Source organism: Rosa chinensis, chromosome 1, assembly GCF_002994745.2.
Source record: "Rosa chinensis cultivar Old Blush chromosome 1, RchiOBHm-V2, whole genome shotgun sequence".
NCBI lineage: Eukaryota > Viridiplantae > Streptophyta > Magnoliopsida > Rosales > Rosaceae > Rosa > Rosa chinensis.
The window spans coordinates 20,726,909-20,751,735 of NC_037088.1; the positions used below are offsets into that span (position 1 = coordinate 20,726,909).

The 24,827-nt window shown below is 37.3% G+C and overlaps 3 protein-coding genes across 3 annotated transcripts; all 3 read right to left on the reverse strand.

The window, feature by feature from the left end:
- Positions 1–499: 499 nt before the first annotated feature.
- LOC112203468 (zinc finger BED domain-containing protein RICESLEEPER 2-like) lies at positions 500–3,126 on the reverse strand. Its single transcript, XM_024344437.1, has 3 exons — positions 1,336–3,126; positions 702–1,209; positions 500–603 (listed from the first exon to the last, which is right to left on the reverse strand). Exons 1-3 carry the CDS (start codon positions 3,124–3,126, stop codon positions 500–502), a joined length of 2,403 nt encoding a protein of 800 aa, XP_024200205.1.
- An 18,198-nt stretch (positions 3,127–21,324) lies between these two features.
- Positions 21,325–23,590, reverse strand: LOC112186863 (protein ALP1-like). The gene is made up of 6 exons (XM_040505406.1): positions 22,926–23,590; positions 22,265–22,813; positions 22,097–22,153; positions 21,928–22,024; positions 21,771–21,833; positions 21,325–21,569 (listed from the first exon to the last, which is right to left on the reverse strand). The coding sequence occupies exons 1-6, from the start codon at positions 22,980–22,982 to the stop codon at positions 21,325–21,327; spliced, it is 1,068 nt and encodes a 355-aa protein (XP_040361340.1). The 5' UTR covers positions 22,983–23,590.
- LOC112203477 (uncharacterized protein At2g29880-like) lies at positions 23,051–24,111 on the reverse strand. Its single transcript, XM_024344446.1, has 2 exons — positions 23,770–24,111; positions 23,051–23,671 (listed from the first exon to the last, which is right to left on the reverse strand). The coding sequence occupies exons 1-2, from the start codon at positions 24,109–24,111 to the stop codon at positions 23,051–23,053; spliced, it is 963 nt and encodes a 320-aa protein (XP_024200214.1).
- Between the last annotated feature and the right edge of the window lie 716 nt (positions 24,112–24,827).

Sequence of the window (24,827 nt, forward strand, 5' to 3'; positions counted from 1 at the left end):
TAATTGTAGATCCCATTCATTTCATTGATCTCAGTATGCAGCCCTGCAAGTGCAAGAACCTAACAAACTAGCTCCACTAGTACCCAAATTTGAAAACAAATCAAACTGTACTAAGGCTATTGTCTTGGTGCTGCACAGGAGGAGAATGATTGCTACAAAAAATGCAGTTATGCACTAAAACAGTAAAACAATAGAACCTGTAAATTTGACACACTTGCACAGTTGCACTATTTCACAATCTAATATGAGTAATATCAAATTATCAACTAATCAACACTTCAACACAATGAAAGACCAAGCAAATCAGAAACGAATCAACTCAAAGTTTTGCAGAAGTGCAGATAACAATGCAGAAGTGCAAATCAAAACAAAATTCTGCAGAGCTGCAGAAGTGCAGATAACAATGCAGAACTGCAGAACTCAAAGTCTAAAACACAACAACACAAGTACACAACAGTGACAACACAACCATTATCAAACTCACAAGGTGCAAACTGAACTAGTCAATAGAAATAGGGACTGCAGCCTTTCCCTTCGATTTTGCCCTTGGGATTGTTGGACCACTTGGACGTGTGTTCCTGCTTGATGTACTGCTCTCATAATCTAACCAAATACCAGAAAAATAAAAGTAAGCACTCGAAGTTGTTCAGCACTTGCAAGAACACAAAAAAAAAAAATTAAAATGCAAACTGATCAAGTACCTAATTCAGCTTGTTCATAGAACTCGGTGTTTTCAATGGAAGGCTCCTCATCTACCACTTGAGCAATAGCATCTCCCAACAACCAATTCTGCATGCATATTAAACCCTCCACTGATTTAGGAGTCAATGAACTCCTAAATGTATCAATCACTCTGCCTCCGGTGCTAAAAGAAGACTCTGATGCTACTGTGGATGTTTGAATGGCAAGTACATCTCTTGCTATTGCTGCCATAACAGGGAACTTAGGACCATTTATCTTCCACCAACACAATATGTCGAAATCCTCTTCCTCATCATCAACAAATTCAAGGGGAGCATTCAAATACTGATCCACTTCATGTACCATGACAGCCTCATCACTCTCTTGGACCACCTTTTTCCAATTGTTTAGCATCTGACCCCTCACACCTTTCCTAGGATTACTTCGGCTACTAGTGATTGTGCTGCTTGAACTTGTAGGGCTTGGATGCCTGCGCATATGTCTACCACCATCTACTATTGGTGCATACTAAGAAGCAATAAGACAAAAAATTATGCATTAATACTTAGAACAAACTAAGACACAAAAAGATGAAAAATAAAAACATAAACAGCCTCGAAACAAAGTGTAAAATCATCAAAGTTCGAGTTGTACCTCATCGTATAGTGCCATCAATAGAGATTTAATCTCATCAGTTCTGTGTTGCACATCAAAGTCATCCAAACCCTCTTCCTTCAAGGAAAGTGTGTAATTCCTAAGCTTGAACCTTGCATCGAGTACAAGTCCGATAATAACCAAGTGGTTGAGGTCTTGAAAGCTGCCATAGTATTTCAAAAACCTAGATTTCATATTTGCAGCCATATCGGTTAAAACCTTTTCTGTATCGGAACCAGTTGCTATCTCAGGTTCAAGGAATAGGCTGTTGATGTTTTTCTCCATTGTTACGACATCATGAAATGTCGTATGCACAGTTGGATGCAAGCTTGCACTAACTCGCAGCGTCACGTCGTAAAAAACTCTAAGTAGATCAACAAAAATCTCAGCCTTTTCCCAATCTGATTTTGCAGGTGGCCCAACTCTGTTTCTCTTGTTAGTACTAGGAATCAGATTGCCCTCCTCATCATACTCCTCTTCTGGTTCCTTAAAATAACCTAGATACAGCTGATCCTCATCTTCCTCCATCCTAACAAAAGCTTTCTTGAATTTTAAGGCTGCCTCCAACATTAGATAAGTTGAATTCCATCTTGTTGGGACATCAAGACAAACCAGCCCTTTAAGAGGAAGCTTTACCCTTTCCACAGCTTTTCGAAAACTATCTAGTCGATTAGGTGAAGACCTAACATACTTGACAACATTCCTAATGGCTAAAACACTCTTTTGCAGCCTCTTCAAGCCATGTCCCACAATCAGATTGGTTATGTGGGCTGTGCATCTCACATGCATGTATTTACCACCTAAAACTGGTTTGTAACCTTCAGATTTGTTCATCTTTGATATAAGCCACTCTAAAGCTGACTTATTGGCAGATGCATTATCGACAGTGATGGTTAAAACTCTCTCAATCTCCCACTGCAGTAAACATGACTCTATAAGCCTGCCTATGGTTGCCCCTTGATGATTTTGGATAACACAAAAGTTTATAACCCTCTTGTGCATTTTCCAATCAACATCAACGAAATGGGCAGTAAGCACCATATAGTTAATGTTTTGCACACTAGTCCAAGTGTCCGTTGTAAGACACACCCTGTAAGCCTTCAAAATCTTGATTAATTCTTTTTTCTGTGCATCATACATTCTTAGAAAGTTTGTAACTAGTTTCCTACGAGAAGGTACTTTAAACAGAGGGCACACTCTAGTACAAAACCGATTAAAACCTTTCTTCTCAACAAAGGTAAAGGGCAACTCATCTATGACAATCATTTCTACACAAGCTTCTAGATAGTCATCTTGATCATAAGCTACTGCAGTTAGCTTGTTTCCCTGAGACTTATCACCTACAAGAACCCTCTGAGTCTTGCTAATATTAGGTGGATAGTACCTACAAAATTGATTAATATGCCTAATCATCCCCGAAGTCCCATTCTTAGAACTATCCACTGCAAAGTCTCCAATTTTCCCTCTAGGACAGTAAATACAGTGAGCTCTTTTTTTAACAATGTCTATCTCATTCCCTTCAGCATCTTTACCCTTCTCAATCTTGTCATACTCCTTAAAATGTTCCCAAACAAAACTACGTTTAGCAGAACTAACCGGATTAGCAGAATCACTTGGAGTTGCAGAACCTGCTTGAGTTGCAGGAGCTTCATCATTTATAGGAGCTTGCTGGCTTGAAGTGGCTGGAGCTTCAATTTGAAGAGGAGCAGAAGGTGAGGTTGCAGTTGAAGAATCTTCAAGCCCTGCAGCAGTTGGATGAGGCCGAGCAACTGGTTTCTTCCCCCTAGCCATGGAAATTGGAATCGAAGAATTGGTTGAAATTGGTCAGTTTAGGAGAAAGTGTAAGAATTGGGTAAGAAATGAGATTGGGGATTTCGGAGAAGAGAAGAAGTGAAGAATGAAAAAAGAGAAAATGGATGAATTGGGGATGGATTCGGAGAAGAGAAGAAGTGAAGAATGGAAGAAGAGAAAATGGATGAATTGGGGAATTAGGGATTGGGTCGAATGGATTCGGAGAAGAGAATAGGGAATTAGGGATTAGGTCGAATGGATGAATGGTCGATATGATCGATAGTTCATAGTTAATATCGAGATCGTGTGCATTCAGTCCTACGTGAAACCATTCGTAGGACTAATCAGATACAGCCACGTCATCAAACGGGACGGGACGGGATTAAACGGGACCGTTATGGTTAGAACCGGTACCGGGCCCGATTTCTCATAACGGGACGGGTTCGGGTCGGGACCTACATTTTCCAAAATTCATCCCGTACCGTCCCGCCAATTTTCGGGCCGGGATCGGGACGGGATGGGGATATCGGTTTCAGGTGCCCAGCCCTAGTTTCAAGATGTTCTTGTTACATGTTTGAGATTTCAGTAAAGATGATGATTAAAAGTGTTTTCAAGATTGTTACTGCATGCGAGATTTTAGAGAATAACTTGGGAAAGCATTAAGTTTTACTTATACATTTGAAAGTACTTATTTTTTGTCCACTCACTCTAACGGATTTTAAATGTTTTCCCCTGGGCCATTTGGTTTTAAATGCCCAGTTTGCAGGCCAGTTTAGCTTGAGGTCGAGCGTACTTGGGGTTGAGGCATAGCTGTCATAGCTTCCGCATTATAAAAGCATCGGTCATTTATCTTGTTTTCTATTCTCTTGTACGCCTGTACATTAGATTGCTCTGATAACCTATGAGATTAATATTCTTAAATTCAGAATTGTTTATGAAATGAGAGATGTTGTGATATAGGGAGCAGGGTGGCTCCAGGAGAATAAGGATGGATGATTTAGAAGTGTAGATGTTTTTCTACAGGTTTTGGGTTGTCCATTTTTAGGGGAAGTTCTGTCAAATTTTTGGTAGAATTTCTTCTAAAGTGGGCCCCGCAGAGCCTCTTTGGATTTCAGGGTGAAATCCGGGGTGGGTCCTGTCAGTCATGCTCCATTCTTATCTGAATAGTATAAGGATGTGTTCCTTGCTGATGGTAAATGGACTAGGGAAGGGATTCAAAGTGCAGTAATCAGGGTTTGGGGATGGAGGTTGGCCATCAACTTGCATATAGAGCTAAGGCAAGGGCAGCAAGGTTAGCATAGGGGACTCTTGAATTCTAGTACAACCTTCTTGAGTCTTATGCTCATGAATTGAAAAAAAGAAACCCTCGCAGCAGTGTTTGGATTCAAACAAAACCTGAAGGAGATGTGGCAAGATTTAAGAGAATGTATATATGCATAACTGCTCTAAGGGAAGGATGGATGGCAGGATGCAGACCAATTATTGGACTGGATGGATGTCATCTCAAAGGTTTTCACAAGGGTCAGTTGCTATCAACTGTAGGAATAGATGGGAACAATGGCATGTACCCTATTGCATGGGCTATTGTTGAGCAAGAAAGTAGAGATAGTTGGACCTGGTTCTTGGCATTCCTAAAAGAAGACCTACAGATTCATCACTCAAGCCACTATGCTTTTACGTCAGATAAGCAAAAAGGACTTGAACAAGCTATGAAAGATCTGTTTCCTGATGCAGAGCATCGATTTTGTGTAAGGCATATGCACAACAATTTTAAACGTGATGGTAATATTGGATTGGAGCTGAAGCAGAGATTTTGGCCAATTGCAAGGGCAACAACTATGATCCAATATGAGAAGGCAATGGAAGATATGCAGCAGACATCTTTCAAAGCTTGGCAGTGGTGTCTTGATAGGCCTAGGAATCACTGGAGCAAATCTCATTTTCAGGAAAAGTTCCAATGTGACATTCTGCTGAATAATCATAGTGAGTCTTTTAACAAAAGCATACTTGACACAAGAAAAAAGCCAATCTTACCATGTCTGGAAGACATTAGAGTTGCATGTATGGTGAGACTAGCAACTAGGAGGAACTCTGCAGCAAAATGGAGGTGCAAGGTTGGCCCAAGGATAGAGAAACTTTTGAAAAAGAATGCAGCATGGGCCACTGATTATAGGCCTTTGGATTCTAGCAACTTTAGGTTTGAGTTGCATGGGAGAGGTGTTGGTTGTGAGTCTGGAGTGATTGCACAACATTCTGTGCAATTGGACACAAAGTCATGCACCTGTAGAAGGTAGAATCTTTATGGATTGCCATGTGGTCATGCAATCTCAGCCATCTACTGCAAAGGGTGGTCACTAGATGACTATGTATCTGAATGGTATACACAAGCAAAATATATGCAAGCTTATGAGGTTATGATCAATCCAATAGCTGGTGTTGCTGAATGGGAGCGTACTAAGAGAAAAATTGCACCTCCACTGTACAGGAGGCAACCACGAAGGCCCAAGACAAAGAGGACCAAAGAACTAGGTACTAGTTTACTTATTTAATGTAGTAACTTTGTTCACATATCTACTTTACTAACTTACCAATGATTATTCAAACTGCAGGTGAAGCACCACCACCTCCTAGCATTGAAAAGCTGCCAAAGAGCTATTACTCTCAAGTAAACTGTGGTATCTGTCACCAGAAAGGGCACAATAGAAAAACATGTGAGCAAAGGAACCAGGCATGGCTTCTCAAACTATGCAGTTCTCATTCCACATACTTCAGTTGACAAAGTACATAATCATTGTGATGGTTTTGCAGGTTCCCAATGTCAATGAGGGTGTTGAGGAAGCACCCATGCCTGGCATTAACCTACCTCAACCACAGCCTCCAAATGAACAACAGCCTCCTAGTGAAGAACAACCTCCAAATGAAGCAACACATCCCACTGAAGAATCAAATGTTCATGTTGCAGATAATGTGAAATCTCAGGCTAACTGTGGTATCTGTCACCAGAAAGGGCACAATAGAAGAACATGTGAGCAAAGGAACCAGGCATGGCTTCTTAAACTATGTAGTTCTCATTCCACGTACTTCAGTTGACAAAGTACATAATCATTATGATGGTTTTGCAGGTTCCCAATGTCAATGAGGGTGTTGAGGAAGCACCCATGCCTGACAGTAACCCACCTCAACCACAGCCTCCAAATAATGCAACACCCTCCTACTGAAGAACAACCTCCAAATGAACAACAGCCTCCTAGTGAAGAACAACCTCCAAATGAAGCAACACAGCCCACTGAAGAATCAAACGTTCATGTTGTAGATAATGTGAAATCTCATGCCTCTACAAAGCCTGTAAGCTTCAACAATGGTAGTCACAATGGGCATGAAAATGTCAATGTCAACCTCAATGTCCATGTCTCTATGAATGAAGAAGGAGGACCAGATAATGACAATTCTATGCCATCGCAACAGAGCAATGTGGTGTAGCCAAATTCACAGGTAACTTGCTTTATAGTTGCAGCCAAATTCAATGCAATAGATTCACTTGGTTAATTAGTTAAATGTAGTTAAATGATCATAGTGATGAGTGATGTTTGTGTAAGATTTATACCTTTTTGCACTCTTACAGGACCCCCCTCTGCTGCCCATACATCTTCTAAAAAAAGATACAAGAGAACTGCAGGGAGGATTAAGCCAAGAAAATCCCCCAAGGCTTGCTGTACTTGCTGACAAAGGCAGTCAAAATGTTCCAGCAAACAAGAAGCAAGTCCAGAGAAGATTGTGGAAGCCATGAAGGGCAGATCATATTGAAAAGATGATCCTAGGAAACAAACTGGTATTTTTTGGGCATGTAGTGTTTATTATGGTGGCATTTGTGGTATCTTTTTGGGTGCTTTAAACTTAGCAAATGCCATGCTTTCTGAAGCTTTTGTGTAACAGAACACTTATTTGGCTTTTGAACAATGTCAAATTTGGATTGAACTGGCCGGTTGATTGCCATATTGATCCCTTTTGGGTTGGTTTGTTTCCCCAATATTAGTTGCTTGGTTTCTCTTACCAATTTTTTTTTACCATTTTCACTGTCAATTATTAATGTATATACAAGTTCAGGTACTAAAAACTGTAGCAAGTCTTGGTTTTTGGGAGGGAAGTCACCAACTGGTGGTTACAATTTTGGAGAGAAGCATAGATTTTGGCGCCAAGTTTCATGACCTGGCAGGGTCAGACCAGTGCATTGGAGGGAAGTCATGGTTTGACTGATTTGCCCCTCAAAGTTTCACGGAAAGCACCCTAGATAACGGGTGCCATAACGGTATACACCGATTTTGGGTCAGGATTGTAAAGTCATGTACAGAAGTCAATTCTTTGAAACCAAATACACCAAACTTCGGAACGGGCAATACTTCATGTACTGTTCTTAAAATTTTCCCTTTACTAAACTATACGCAGAGATTACCATGGTTTTGGGTTGTATACTTTTGGTGATTTCCTGAACTAAAATTATATGCAGGGATCACCGGTTTTCATTTGGAATGAGTTGATTTGTCATGGTTGTGACATGTGCGTTTCTTAAAGGAAAAAGAAAAGGATTTTGTTGTTGGAATGAATCATTGTGTTGATTGTTGTTCTCGAGTCAAAAAGGTGTTGTTGTGATTATTTAGGTTTACTCACACGAGCTTGCAACAGCTTACTGGGTTTATCATTTCAACCCGGTGCACTATTCCATGGTGTAGGGTTTATTGTGCAGGTCAGAGAAACAGTCATTGAAGCTGAGGATTGGTTGTTGCTGTAACATGGATGTTGAAGTGTACGTTAGTTTTATTCTTCCGCTGTGTAGTGAGTGTGTTTACTCATTGAATTGTCGTTCAGTTTGATTTGTAAACTCTTTGTACATTAGTATGTGACTCTAAAGAACAAGACCGTATTTAATGTTGGTGAGCACGATTTGTTTTATCACTTAATTTAATTGAAGAATTTTCTATACATTTTCTTGTGCTTGTTAAATTATCGTGTTTCGGATTTGAATTTCTTTATTCAAAATTCGGGGAGTGACATAATACGTACACGTTGAGTTTTCACAAACTTGAACTACTCACAAGTTAGATGAGCCGAATATATTATTGTTCAAGCTCGGCTCGTTATTTTGTTGAGCTTATTATTGAGCTCAAGCTCAGCTCATTTATCTTACAAACACGAGTCGAACGAGCCAAAATCTAGCCGAATACAAGTCGTATACGAGCTGTATTGAGCCTATTTACAGTCCTATAGATAATGAAGAAGAATTTCAGGGAATTGCAACAAGTAGAAAGGTTGAAAACAGGTCCAGATACATTCCTTGATGTCCACATTCTTTCTTGGCCGAAATTGAAGAGATAAAATCAGAAATTATTCATTTAAATTCGGCAAAAATATAATCTCCCTTAAATCAAGGTGTTAATTTAGAGGCTTCTCATTGGTTGGATGACATAGCAAAGCTGACGTGGAATTAATTCATTGGTTAGAGCTATGTGGCGCAAGCAGATAATTCCTAAAAACTAAAAGAAGGATCCAGAAGCCCTAGACGTCTCCTATATATAGATGCACACCATACCACACCACTTATCCCATAATTCTAAACACTAAAAATTCTCTCCATTCTCTAGTCTTCAGAAGCTCTATGTCTCAACCACGGAGGAGGAGAAATGATGCAATACATCATGATCCTAGCCGTCATCCACCCTTGTGTCATCCCTAGAAGATTGCATACTTTCTAGGATCTTCAAGTTCTTTGTCTCAAGGGTTCGTCATTCATCTTTCACGGTATATTTCATACTTTCTTTTGTTTTCCTTTGTTTGATTCGTAGAGTTATGGATTCTAGTTGACATGACGTTAAGGGCAAAGTTTAATGCCCGTTTATATGTTTTGAAATAAAGTTGTGATTTCTATATGTTGATTTCTATGCTGCTTATGTGAGATTGCTTAATTGATTTTGGATTACAGAAAACTTTTGCATGTTTATGTTCTTTGGTGGCCAACTTAGGATATATGCATGTAATTGGAGCTAGATTTATGTTAAGAATTCACCTAATAGTTTTGTGAACCTATTTCATAAGTAATAAAGACTTTGGATAAAAGTCGAAATCAATTGAGGATTGCAAATAGATGAACTTTTTCATACTAGGTTGTGCACTTTAGTTGACATCCTTTCTTTGTTTTCATGCATTGAATGTGTTCTTGAGTAGCTAGCTTTCTAGACTATGATTGCATGTTCAATTGGATTGATTTAGGTGCTTTCAGTTAGATCAATTATTCAAGGAAAGTAAAATATGGGAAATCATTTGCTTATTAACCTTTCACATGATCAACTTCTTTCTCATGACATAGATAATCAACTACATGAATTGTAATTGGATTACATTCATATGATTGTGGTTTTGATCTTTATTCCTTACGTTCCACTCTTGTATATATGTTTTTACATTTTTTATTTTATTTATTTCAATTTTCAATTTTATAATCCGAAAACCCCCTAAATTTGATCTCATGTAATTTTGTTTATTTTTGTAAATAATAATTCATATTTTTATTAATTCTTTATTTTTTTATGCAATTACAGGTGTACCTTTAATCCGCAAACTGAACGATCCCTGCTTATCCTATAATGACAACTACATTTTGCAGGGTTAAATTGCCTGCTTACTTTTAATGTGTCAAGTAAGAATTGAACACAAAATTTCAGGTATAGTAGGACTTGCCTGGTATTGCTTGGTCTAGTAACAATTCTGCGATAATGAACGATGATGTGGCACATGCAAAAATATTAGATAAAGTAGCACTTCGCACAAATGCATGATATAAGAAAGAGTTTTCTGATGCATTGACTTATCCTAAGTGTGGTTTCTCTCGTTGGAAGCTAATGAAGGATAATTCTATTAAAGTGGGGCAACCAGCTACGGTGTAGTGGTATTCTCCTATAATTTCCATAGTTAAGTGCTTGCATAAATTTGCTAGAATTGCTCAAATGCTTACTTGGCATGATGATAAGCGAACTAAGGATGCACACATGCGCCATCCAACTAATTCTCCTACTTGAAAGTTGGTTGATTATAAATGGCCCGAATTCACTGGTGAATCAAGAAAACATAGGTTAACATTGTCAGCAGATGACATTAATCCACATAGCTCTCCAATTAGTAGATATAGTGGTTGGCCCATAATATTAGTGACTTATAATCGTCCTCCACGGTTTTTCATGAAGAAGAAGTTTATAATGCACATTGGTACATATCTATGTCATTTTAGACCTGGAAATGACATAGATATTGTGATGCCCCAATTTGCACCTCCTCAAATCGGTCACGTTATTGTGCCGCAAATCATTAAGAGCATAAGCTCAAAATAGGTCAGCCTCACTCCTAAAGATACGCAAGGCATTTGAATAAGATTTGACATAAAATTACTTTGAGATGGAAGGTAAAATCGAGCTAGAAGCGTGAATATGACCGAGGTGAAATTGAGAAGACTTTTGGTGCAATAACTTGTTACGTTGAAAACCAAAATAAATTCCATTTCTAAAACCAAGTTTCATGGAGTTCCAAATCATTGGTCCGAGTAATATTAATTGAGAGCAAACAAGTAACAGATTTCAAGAAGACTGAAAAGAGATAAGCTGATCAATTTGAGTAGAATACCAAAGGAACTTTGTAGAACCCCGGAAATTCATTATTATTTTCCAAGGATTTTTCGGAATCTAATTTTTGGTTATTGGACGGTTTTGTGGCTCGTGGATGGAGCAGAAGTGTTTCGAGCCAATAAATATTCAAGAAGCATCATTTTAGGGGGGGGGGGCAAGGGTTGACTTTTTATTCGTTAGGTTTATTTGAAAATTTCCTTCATGAAAGTCGTAGAGCACGTCGATACGAGTCCGGGGACATGTGGAACGTTGAAATAGGAGTTCGTATGAAGAAGTTATGGCCATTGGAAAAAGTTTCTATTTTGGTTAAATAGGAAAAATTCCGAAAAAATATCAGAGTTTCCATTTTCTGAAACTCTTCTCTCTCCTCTCTCCCAACCCCGGTTTCGCCCTCTCCCTTCGCCGGCCGATTTCTTCTCCGTCCGGCCACCAATTGACGAGATTCTTGAGGGCTTTTTGCTCGCCTTGCTCTCCTCTCGAGTTCTGTGGAAGCCATCGAGCGTGGGTCGAGCTGTCGTGGGCGCTGCAAGGTCAAGAAGTGGGCGACAGCGCAGCGTCAATCCAGATAGGAACTTCCGATTCCGGCCACAATAGCCGGTGTTTCTTAAGGGCTTTTGGAGCCCAGAGGATGTAGATGCTTCTCTCCAATGTGGTTTGCAACGATTCAAAGTGTGGAGGTCGAATTTTGAAGATTGGGATTCTAGGGTTCATCGGAATTCAAAGCTTTCGAGGTAAATTCCGGCCAAATGGCTTTAATCCAGACTTTGTGCTAGCTATGAAAGTTGTAATTAAAGTTGAGATGAAGATCGTTTCTATTGGAAGTTTTGTCAAATTTTGACTTTGGGTGGGCAGCGGCGCCTCCACTGTGGTGATGTTTTCCGATCAGCTCCGGCCACCCATGGACAGTTTCTGTCCCTCTTTGTGTTCTACATGTTGATACAATCGTTTTGACAAATAATTCGTTAATTTTGGATATCGCATGAAATTGTTAGGAAATTTACTGTTTCGGTTTTCGATCCGTGAGAATCGGACCATCCGATCAACTTGCAGTGTTGATTTATTGACCGTAGAAGTGTTTCGGAGACTTTGGATGGTCTCGGATGAGGTTTCGCCTCGATTGGTTTCACTTTCAGATATTTGGATCGAATTGGGAGATTCGAAATTTAATTGTTGTGGTGATTCGTGTACTGAGATGAGACCGTGTGCGATTAGGTACTTGACAGAATTATGTTCAGCGGATTGCGGCAATTTATGCTTATCTTGGTTAGTGTGTGAAGACGCAGCAGGATTTAAAGGTGAGTAAATCTCACGAGGTTCATTTATGAACGGAGTTACTTTATTTTCGAAATGAATGATTAAATCGTGAAATCATTTTTCATAAATAAATATTTGTATTAAAATTATTTGAACTTGATCGTCAACGGTTCATAGGTAAGTAAAATGAAGTTTTATTATAAAAATGATTTTTCACGGGTTTTGTATTTGTGAACTATAGTTGATATTAGTAGCATTCCTGAGCGGGTGACTATGTATATATATATTTACGTGAAATATATATATCTTAGTGGAATTGAGTGTGTAGTTTACTATTGTTGTGCAATGTGATGTTAAGGAAAATATATGGTTTTGGAAAGAAAAGATGGTTTTGTTGGCTTTGAGTTTTGAAAGAAGTAGGTATGATTTTGGTGATGGTTTTGAGTTGAGAAAACAATATTTGAAAAATGACTTCATTATTGTTTTGAGGTTGTTGGAGTTAAGGAAACAATCTTTTGTGATAACCAGTGTGGTGATATGTGAGATGATTCACGTGATGATTGTGTTTAAATGATGTGGGTTGTGGCTGCTGAATGATTGGTGTTATCTATGATTGATGGTTTATTTCTATTATTGAATTGATGCTTGCTTTCGTAATCTCCTGAACTAAATTATATGCAGGGATTGCTGTTTTCTAAATTGATTGGTTTTAATGTAATCTCCTGAACTAAACTATATGCATGGATTACTATGATTTTTATTGATTGGTTTTAATGAAATCTCCTGAACTAAACTATATGCAGGGATTACTATGATTTTGAATTATGTGCTTTTAGTGATCTCCTGAACTAAGTTTCTAAGCAGAGATTACTGGTTTTATTTACTTTAATGATGAGAGTGCAGTTGTGGTTGAGACTCGTAGTGAGTTGAGAAATGTTTTATCACATCGTTGTGGTGATAAATGCTTCTTGTTGAGAGGAAATGAGTGATTTCGTTGGTTTGTAGTTGAGCTTTCAAATGATGGTTTGTCATGGTGGTGACTCATGTTTTCCTTAAAAAGAAAAGGATTTTGCTTTTGGAAAATAATTATTGTGTTGATTTGTTGTCCTTAGGTCGGAAGGGTGTTTTGTGGTTATTTAGGTTTACTCATATGAGCTTACAAAAACCTACCGGATTTGTTGTTTCAACCCGGTGCACTATTCCATAGTGTAGGGTTTTTGTGCAGGTTAGAATATCGAGTGATTGTCGTCAAAGCTGAGGTGTACGTTCAGTAGGGCGGACGTCGAAGGATACTCTTAGTTTTAAGTCTTCCGCTGTGTAGTGAGTTGTGGTGGGTGTGTTTACTTATTGAATTGTCATTCAGTATAATTTGTAAACTATCTGTAATGTAATATGTGACTTTAAAGAACAAGTCGGTATTGACATTGTGAGCTCAGTTTGTTTAGTTGCTTAATTTAAATGAAAAATTTTCTATGTGTTTTTCTTGTGCTTGTTAAGTTATCACGTTTCAGATTTGAATTTATTTATTCAAAATTTGGGGCGTGACAAACTTAGTATGCAATTTCTGAATCAATAATTTCATAGCAAACACATAACCAGTAGAAAATAATTGAGGAAGATGTTCTGATCAATTGTTACAAACTTACTACAAAACAAGGAATTATGAAATAGGTAGAATCATGAGATAGATAATAGGATTTGGAATCCACAATCCAAAACTTGTTAATGGGAATAACTTTTCGACAATACACAAATTTGAAATTGAGAGAAAGCATGCCACACCCATCGCCAATCCTAGTTGTCTCGTGTTCGTGCACAGTACCTGCAATCACACAACTGTTGTAGGGATGAGCAATCGTCCTCGCTGGCCCAATATGGCTCAACCCTAGCTAGGTTTGAAAACAATTGTAATATATAAACATAGGTGTCGGTGAGTAAGTAAAAACTGCATATATAGATAAAATCCACATTGAAAACATTTTTTGTAAACTCAAATATTCGGATATCCGATTAACAAACCTGATGACCGATCATAAAGCCAACTACACCCTTACCACAATTGCTATCGTTTAAACCGGCAAGGCATAACGAGAGTGTCCACTTACGCCACCTAGAAGCAGTGCCACACCTCAAAGGATGTCAGACACTCTACCGTCCATAAGGCCCCTCCGAAGGTTTAGGGGGTCGAAGCCCAAGGAAGTCGCTATGCTCCTCTCACTCTCGGGTCACCCTCATTATCTCAAATAAGAATAATCATAGAAAACCAATTTCCAAACTATAAAACAATATAGAAAACCACTAACTAGGGCGAGTCCCCCTACCTGGAGTCCATGTAAAGCCTTATTAGAACTAGACATCAACATTGTCTAGTTAAGCTGATATTTTTGAGAAGTTTAAAGTTCAAATAAATACTAATACGTTGTATATATAAACTTGTAATCGAAAATAGTTTTATATATATTGAAATCTATTTGAATTTGAATTTCAAATGGTGTGGTTATCAATATCAATCCAATCTGACAAGGATAAAGAAGTTATGTAGAAGTTCCTTAATGAATGGAACTACATAACTGTTTTGTCTGATATAAAGGATAAACAACGCCTGCATTGATCCCTGCTAGAGCACCACACCTCAATCGAATTGTCCCATTAACAATCTGAGATCTAAGGTGAATCTAGGAGAAGAACAATGCATGGCCGGAGCAGTGAATCTAGTTAGTATCTCTACAATCTCTTTATCTTTGATTTCAATTTATATTGCTTGGTGCGATATATATATATATATATATACATATATATTTATTTATATATCTATATATATGTACTTACTGTGTCATAGGATTGCAATGTCATATGCATCCTAACTTGGGATCAGAACAACATATCAATCTTATATTTGTCATAACTAATCTTCTGTTCATGTTAATTTGCAGACATTAGGATAGATATAGGGTTGCAGTCCTAAATTAGGATGCAACTACAACAGCAATCCTAATTTGCAAACTGCAGTATATGTGTTTACATGTGCTTATTCTGAGATAGTTTATAGTACTCATTTTGTGTAACTTCTAACAGTCCAAAGCTAAACGATGTTTGGGTGAATAATCGATGCAACGCCATCATCCACTGATCTCCTTTGAGTTATAGGTGTGATGCCCCAGAAATTCGTATTTATTTTTCGAGGATTTTCCGGAATTAATTTTATAACTATCGAACGATTTCGTGGCTCGTGGACGGAGCAGAAGTGTTTCGGACGAATTTTTATTTGTAAAGTGTGGAATTAGGGGTGCCGCAAAGGTTGACTTTTTATTCGTTGGGATTCTCCGAAAGCTTCCTTCACGAAATTTGTAGAGCGCGTCGATACGAGTTCGTGGACATGTGGAACGCGAGAATCGGAGTTTGTATGAGAAAGTTATGGCCATTGGAAAGAATTTTCATTTTGGTATAAATAGAAGTTTCCCGAAGGAGAAACTTACTATTTTCATTACTTCCATTTTCGGAAGTTTACTTTCTCTCTCTCTTCTCTCTCGGCTGCACCTTCAGAATCGAAATAATCTGACTGACCCGACCCGGACCCGGTCGATCCGACCCGACTTTTCCGGCGAACTGCGGCGGTCTCCGGCGACGAAACTTTCCAGATAGGATCGTCTCCTCCGTCTGGTCGTCCCTGTGGTGTCCTCTAGCACCGATTCTCGGTGGTAGCGGCGATAGAAGGCGGTGCAGGTTGGTGTTTTCGGACCCGGCCGGAAAACACAACTCCGGCGACTTCATGGCTTCAACGATTCCTTGGTTGAGCTCAGAATAGCTTCGCTGATCGATCCTTGGTGGTTGTTTGGATCGATTCACGTGAAACTTCGATCAACTCGGATTGGATTACTGTTCACGGCTTGTGAGGTAGTTTTTGATCCCTTAAGCTTGTTTTCTGACTTCGATCCAGTTATGAAAGTTCACAAGCATGCTTAGATGAAGCTTTTTGATGTTAGGAGTTTTGTGAAATATTGTGTTTTTGGCCGCCGGCGGTGCACCACCGTCTGTGGTGGCGTTCCGGCGGTGTTCCGGCCACTTAAGGAACTGTTTCTATTATTATATATGTTCTACTCGTTGATACGAGCGTTTCGATATATAATATGCAAGTTTTGGAGTTCGTTTGGAATTGTTATGATTTTTGCAGTTTCATACCGACCAATTTATGCTATCCGTGAGGATTTGAGCGTCCGATCGACTTGTGGTTTGGTCACATCGATCGTGGACGCATTCCAGAGACTTTGGGAGGTCTCGGATGTGGTTTCGCCTCGATTGGCGCCATTTTGGGGATTTTAGTTCAAAACAAGGGTTTCGGACTTAAATCAAATTTGAATCGTTACTGATTTTGATCATTGGTGATTAGGTGCTTCTAAAGGTGAATTGGACGAGTTGTTGGTGATAGTGTTAGTTCGGTTCTGTATAGAAGACGCAGCGGGAGTTTCGAGGTGAGTAATCTCACGAAGTTCATTTCACGAACGGGAATACCCTTATTGTTTTGAGAGTTATTTAGTTAACTGCAAACTATAGATGGTATTAGTGGCACTTTAGAGTAGATGATTACGTGTGTGTATATATATATTATGGGATGTATATATATACATACGTATTCATGTATTAGTAGATATATGTTTACGTGAAATATATATGTTTTGGTGGTTTGTGGATTTATGAAAACAATATGCATGAAATGATGCTTTTTATTGTTTTGGGGTGTGGCTTTTGGAAAACAAATGATTTGTGGAAATGATTGATTTCGATTTGTTTTGAAAAGCGTTGAGATTTGAGAAAAGTGTTGAGATTTGGGTATGAAAACAATAGGCATGAATTGATGCTTTTTATTGTTTTGTGTTATGGCTTTTTCGGAAAACAATAATTATGGAAATGTTGATTTCGATTGTTTTCAAAAGCGTTGTGATTTGTGTAACATTTTGGGTCCAATGCGACTCCTTTAATGTTTTGCTCCAAGGGACATTGCGGCCCGAGGATCGAAGGTCTGAGACCTTGGGCAGAATATCAGGTGACCACGTCTTTGGCCGGACGAGTGGTTACGTTTTTTCAGTTAGAGCTCTAATCTGTCTGCCATATAGGTAATTCATGGGGTAACGGGAATTGGTTATTTACAACTCATGACATTACGTATTTTTAGGGAACAAGGTGTGAGTTGCTTCCTTATTAATGGTTTTTAAAGGGACAAGGTGTGAGTTGTTTTCCTTATTAACGTTTTGATAGAAATCAAGGTGTGAGTTGCTTTCTATGGTACGATTATGGTACATTTGATAGGAAACAAGGTGTGAGTTGTTTTCTATGTTTTACTGATAGAAATCAAGGAGTGAGTTGCTTTCTATGTTTTACTGATAGAAATCAAGGTGTGAGTTGCTTTCTATGGTACGATTATGGTACATTTGATAGGAAACAAGGTGTGAGTTGTTTTCTATGTTTTACTGATAGAAATCAAGGAGTGAGTTGCTTTCTATGTTTTATTGATAGAAATCAAGGTGTGAGTTGCTTTCTATGTTTTATTGATAGAATTCAAGTGCAGGTTGTTTTCTATGTTTCGTTTTTAAAAGGAAACAAGGTGTGAGTTGCTTTCTTTTATTTCGATTTGAAAGGAAATTAAAGTGTGAGTTATTCTCCTTTATTTCGTGTTTTAAGGAATCAAAGCGTGAGTTGTTTTCCTTATTTTTGGCGTGAGTTGTGTGTGGTTTGAGTTACTCATACGGGCTTGCAAAAGCTTACCGGGTTTGTTGTGTGGCAACCCGGTACACTATTCAAACGGTGTAGGGGTTAATCCTGCAGGTTAGGATAATCAAGGTTGAGGCAGCGAGCTAGCAGCTTTACGGTAGGAAACCATCTTTGTGACTTTACCGTTATTTGAACTTCCGTTGTAGTGAGCTCTGAGGAGCATTTACGTTTTATCTTGTTGTTGACAATTTAATTCGTAAGCTTGTGTAATATATAACTCTATGGAGCGAGTGTATATTAACTTTGAGGGTTCAGGGCATCAATATCTGTGTAAGTTAAAGGGAAAAAGATTTCAGGTATTTTGTATTGATGACTGGACGTTCACGCATATATAATTATGGGGTTATATATATCGATTTTCATGTGTGTAAAATCAGGGGCGTGACAATAGGAGGCCCTAATCCGGAAATAAGCAAGTGTCACTAACTATAAGCAAGTGAAAGATGACAAAGCTGGATTATTTTGGAACTGTACAGTCTGATAGTTTAGACATAGAAAACATTGACCAATCAAGCTAAAAATTTCCAGAAATAAGGCTCAAGGTGTACTGAATACATCCCAAAAAGAATCAAGTAAAAAGGATGAAAATTGAAAGAGTTATGCTCAAAATATTTCAGCTGGTCATAAATTGAATGAAACTGAATTGGTTTCCAGATTCCTTAATGAGGCTGAAAATAACAAGTTTTGGATATTAGCTTTAGTAAAGACATCACTGAGGTGACGTGAAGGCTTCAAATTACTTGCAAATCATTTAACCAGAGACAAAAACATACTGAAAACACAATCAATTATGATGTGTTCGGAAAGAGAAAATGGAGTCTCTTTCAAATTGAAATTCACAAGAACAGGCTTTGATATGCAAGGAATTCAATCCAAAAAGAATTCTGCTGGAGTTAATTTAAAACTCAGGGAGTTTGGTCAAGTAAACGCAATTCTCAAATACAAGTTGAGCAATACGAGAGCATGTTGTATAGATATAGATACAAAACCAGAAACCAACCTATCACATCATTAACCACATTAAGAACAAAGTTAAGAGAAAATAAGACACTCACCACTGAATCAAATGTATATATGGATGAGTTCCCACATGAAATTCGATAGGAAAAGATGGAGACAAGACGAATTTGGCCAAGCCCAGTCATATATCAAGGAATGCCACTTCCGATTAAAACATGCAAGGCAAAATAAAAGGACCTCATTGAGTAGGATACTCTCCTACTCAATAAAGTATATTGAGTCCTAAAATTGGTAGGAAGAGAAGGAAATATAAATTGAACAATGATATTACCTCATAATAGAATTATTTCCAAAGGAATTTGAGGAATACTGATAAGGAAAGAGGATAAAGAAAAGCTGAAACTCGAAATCTGCTGATTTCTGAGCTATCTCTACTCATATCGATGTACAAACTTCATTCCAGATCTGATCGCACTGATTTTTGGATATGTTATAGATGAGATGATGATGAACAACTTTGATGGAGAACGTTTTTCGATCAGAGGCTTCGATTTAGGTGCATTAAGGCATGAAAATTGACTGACATAAACAGGGCTAAGAGAAGCTTCAAGAGGAGAAGAAAGGGGAGATTTTGTTTTCTGGCAGAAAAAGGTTAAGCTTGTTTCTTAAAGAATTACTTTTGAGAATTGGGCTTAATAAGGTTAGTATAGATGGAGTTCTCTAGAAAGAGATGGAGTTCTCTAGAAAGAGGTTAATGATATAGGATGATAATAATAAACTTAAGAAAATAATATATGTTAGGAATATAAATTGTAGAAAAGAGATACTTATGTAAACGTAATATAGAAGTTGAATAAATTTTGTAAATAATAATTTTGCAAGAATTGTCATAAGAGATATGTTGAAGATTAGGAAACAACTAAAAACTTATCCGTCGAAACTCAAAAAAGACACTTGAAATTTCCGGGTCTCACAGATATGTACTTAGAGTAATTAATCGTTGATCTGCGAACTTTGTGGGATGGAGTTAGTGATGTCTATGATGCACATAGGAAAGAATAATTCACTCTTAAATTTGTTTTGTTGTGGACCAACAATGACTTCCCCACGTATCAAAAATTATCGGGATGCACCACTAAATGGTATAATGCATGTCTAATTTGTGGTGACAAAACTTTTGCCATACATTTGGCCCATATATAGTATGAAAATGTTTTAAGACAGCCACTGTAAGTATTTGCCTCGTCGTCATGCTTATCAGAGGCAAAAGAAAGTATTCAATAATGAGCAAGAATTTGAAATTGCACCAACATCATTATCTGTAGAGGAAATGTTGAACATATTAAGTATGAGTTTTGGATGAGAAAAAGGAAGAAGAATTTAGCTGCAAATGCTAGTGGTACTTGTTAGAAGAAAAAATCATTTATAATTTATGGGATTTTGTCCTTTTACCCCAATTCTAGGGTCCTTATTCCCCCTTACACCGATAAGTTTTTTTCATCTTAACCAAAATACTGTTAATATATGTTTCCTAATATACAACCATTTCATTCTTAACCTTTGTTTTATTTTTTTTACCGTTATGCCCTTTTCATAAATGCCCAGCCAAATTCTTTTTCATACTGAGAGATATTTTTTATTTAGAGAGAGAAGCTCTAGTTCTTAGAGAGATAATGTATGGTTCATTAGAGAGAGAAAAAATCTAGTGCGATAGAGAGAGAATGAAGCTTTGAATCTCGCAATGGAGTGAGAAAGAAGCTCCGATTCTCACTACAATCTAGCTCTTGAATGTCACCTTGCAGTTGCATGGTTTGAATTCTTTTCCTGTTTTGATTTCAATTCTGTTTGTAGTTTTTTTTTTTTTTTATTCCAAGTTTGCTTTTCGTCTCGATTGAATCTGAGTTTTTTTTTTTTTTTGTACAATTTGTTATTTCCAAATCATTGCGCTAAGTTTGATATGTTATTTGTCGATTTGGTTTTGATTTTGTTAGATTTGCTATTTTTCTTAATTTTAAGTTTGTTGATTCTGTTTTGAAACACTTTGATTCGTTTTTCCACATTTTGATGAATTATAATGTTTTGTTACTAAGGGGGGTGTATTGTATTTGGATTTGTGTGGAGTTTTTTTAAATGATAGACTTTTTCAAAAGTCCATGGATTCTATAAAAAGTTCATAGACTTTTATTGATTTTTTAAAAACCATTGACTTTTACTGATTTTTAGCACAGATTTTTACTGATTTGTAAAAATCTACAGACTTTATATGAATGACTTATGTAGATTTCACAATACTTATAAAAAAGAAAAACCAAGCTAGTTTATTAGTCAGAGAATAAAATACGATGCCATAGCTATGTTAACTAATGACCATTAGCGTAGGAATCAGAGAAGCTCAAATAATGTCATGAAACAAACATATAAGAAAATAAAGGAAAAGCCTCCAAATATAATCAACCAAACCAAAAGATATCCAAAAAAGAGAAGGAAAAAAAAAACACATTGATGAAGTTTCATGCCAAATAAGCAGACGTCTTTGAAATAATGATATGATTTATTCTTCTCCCTCATTTTCACTTTCTTGATTGTCATTGTTTTCATTGTTGGCATTTGGTTGGGCATCTGTCCACATATGAGTAGCAATACTCATTCTCCATTCATTAGCATTCTCTCTTTGCTGATCTTGGGTTTGAAAATCATCCCATTCAAAATTATCTTCGTGATTGTCTATCGGATCTTCTTCTGGTTCAGGAGGAAATTCATCTGAACGACATTCCTGTCGAAGAAAATTGTGCAGTCCTGCACAAGCCAAAACTAGTTCTGCTTGTGTCTTATATAAAAATGGTGGTGCTGATTTGAAGATTGTGAAACGCGACTTAAATATTCCAAATATTCTCTCAATTACGTTCCTCAAGGAAGCATGGCGAAGATTGAATAACTCAATTGCATTGACAGGATGATTTCCTTCACCACCAAAATCTTTGAGGTGATATCAAGTACCTCGAAATGGAGCTAGGAACCGACGTCGATTTGGGAATCCGCAGTCCCCTAAGTAATATTTACCTAATAATAAAAAACATGTGCTACGTTATATATATGTTATATGACATAAATTGTAATAAGTACTCTGAATTTTTTTATGCACGTAAAACTATACCTGGTGGCACTTTGAGTCCATTTCGTCTAGAAATCGCATCATTCAACACTTTTGAATCATGAGCGGAACCCTCCCATCCACTAATCACATATATGAACTGTAAATCAAAGTTACAAGCTGCTAATACATTTTGTGATATCTTCCCATGGCGATTTCGATATCTGCTTACCTCACGTCCAACTACCGTTGCAGGAATATGCGTGCCATCTATAGCTCCGACACAATCCTAAAATAATGAAAAAAGATATCAATAGCTGAAAAGAAAAAATGAAATAATATCTTCATTACTGTACAATGAAATAAATAATTAACCATCCATAAAAGTTGCATTGCTTACCTTAAAGTAAGGATAGAACCTTGTACTTTCTCTTATGTTAGGTGGTATGGATTCAGGTTTAGCCATAAACTGTGGTGCTATTGTATTCAAGGCCTTCAAGACTTTGTTGAAACTTCTGCTAACAGCAAAATGAGATCGCTCAAATATCAGCCGAGCTTCACTGTATCGATTATTTTGGCCGACAACTAGTAAAAAGGTTGCAAGCATTTCTTCAACACAAATGTGTCTTGTATCCCGTAAAGGTGTTTTCGCTTTTAGGATGCTACATAATTTTCGAAACACGTCAGGATACATTCTATACACATCTCTAAAGATTTGAGGGTCTCTGTCCAATATGTTGTGCATATATATGTATCCACTTGATGTCACTGGTCGACGAGTCAGCGGACGTCTAATATGTTCACCACGTATGCTGAACACAAGTTCGTATAACACATAAATCACTGCTTGTATTGCCATTAATAATATCTTAACAGCCTCGTAAAACTGCTCTTCCTCTTCATCAGCTCCATACATGTCCATTTCAGACATTGCTAATAGAGAAAGCACCTAAACATATTTATAAAAAAAATATATCACTATTCATATTAACATTCATTCAAAAGCAAATCAAAAATCATAAATATTCAAACAAAAAATCAAATTGTAATTCATAACATACCAGTTTAAAATCATTCAAAACAAGCTGCAATTCAAACAAAATAAAATCAAACTCCATAACTTAAAATTAATAATAGAACATAGCCTATTGCTTATTAGGTGTCGCTAGTGGAGATTGACCCACACCTATTGCATTTGTTTATAGGTGATCCAATTATGTCGTTGTTCAGGAGTCATCTTCAAGAAGAAATCTTGCTTTGCTTTAGTATTAAGCAAATCAAGAGCCATAAAGCAAGCCTCATCAGTTAATCCTGGGGTCTCGTTCATAGCATCCAAAAGATCACTCTCTCTTGATTCTCTCTTCTCCATTAAGCCACAAATTTTATCAAAACTTGTGACAATTTTACCAATGCCACTTGATAAGTTTTCTAAAACCTCAGCCTGACTAGTTGCCCCCTTTGAGCCGCTATTATTTTCATAGTCAGTCCTACTCCGTTTTCCTTGAGTCCTGCTATGTGGTGGAGCATCTACATTGGTACCTTGGGAGGGTTGTTGTGAAAGAGATGGCGAGTTTTCTTGGTGTGATGACTCATTTTCACTTTGCACGAACATGTTAGTATTTCGATCAAAAACTAATCCATCAATTCCCCAAGGTCCGTTTTCTTCCGCTCCAAATGTAGAGGCATCTGTATCATCACCTAAACTGATTGAGCCCATTCCAGTTGCAGTTCCATTTCCAACTACAATTTTCAAGTCCTCATAGTCTGGAAAAGTTTCTGACCGAAAGTGCCCATGCGTTGGATGTGACTAGTAGGGAAAAAAAAATACACGTGTCAATATGATGATAACCATTTGAAATAACTATAAATCTAAATTAGAATAAAATGAAAAAGCAATAAGCTCACCTTCAAATAATCTGCCCATACTTCATCATCAGCAGTGAATCTCTTTGTGATCAGATCCCACCCAAATCCAGAACTATGACGCATAAGTTGAGAGTAATTGGTGTATTGTTTCTTAAACCATTTCACTCTACTTTGGTAATGACTAAAACTTATTTCACAACCAAGTTTTTCCTTCAGTTTAGGAAGTAGCTTCGCCTCTACTGTTTGTTTGCTTATCACACCATTAATATCACGCAATCCAAGTTTGGCGCCTTCAACCATAAGTTGAAGCAAAACATTGCTCTCTTCAGCATTCCAAGTTTTGTAATCTTTTCTTTTACCATTCCCTTGTGAATCTTCCATCTATACGATTGCGTAAAAGTAGTCATACATGCAACTTTTATCAATCAAAACATTATAATTCAGAACAATATAAACATAAGGGAAGTATAGACTGGAAAAAAAAAAATTAGAAGTCCAAGGTACATGGCTCCACAAAGAAACAAGATATTAGACCCCAAATGACAACCCTTCTGTTATCAAGACGCACAACTATCAGGTGTGTATATCAATATAAACATGCACCAATATCCTGTTTTCATACTCTCCTAAATTGCTTTCTGACACAACAAAATAATAAAGTAAAGAAGAGGTGCTGGTATCCTTCATCAGCTTGAATCTATTCATATTAAGAGCAATGATTTTGGCTACTAGGGATAAGGAATCATTCTGGTAAGAAGCATTACTTCAAAACATATGCAAGGTTTTTTTTTTTTTTCCTTCTTTTCTTTAAACATGCATTAAGCATACAAAAGGAACCAACTCAGACAATTGGGTGCAGAGACAAAAATAGCAAATTTTGATACATTGTTCATATTGATTACCTAGCCAACTTCTCTTTGATTAATTTTTCTTTGTTTCATAATTCATTCAATTACATTTTGATCCACACTTGTTTGTTTTTTATAGCATGCCATACAATATGATTATAAACAGTACTCATAAATTGCACAAATCAGACTCTCATAACCCCAAAACTTGATCACGATCTGTTTCCATGGGAATTTGAAGGAGAAAAT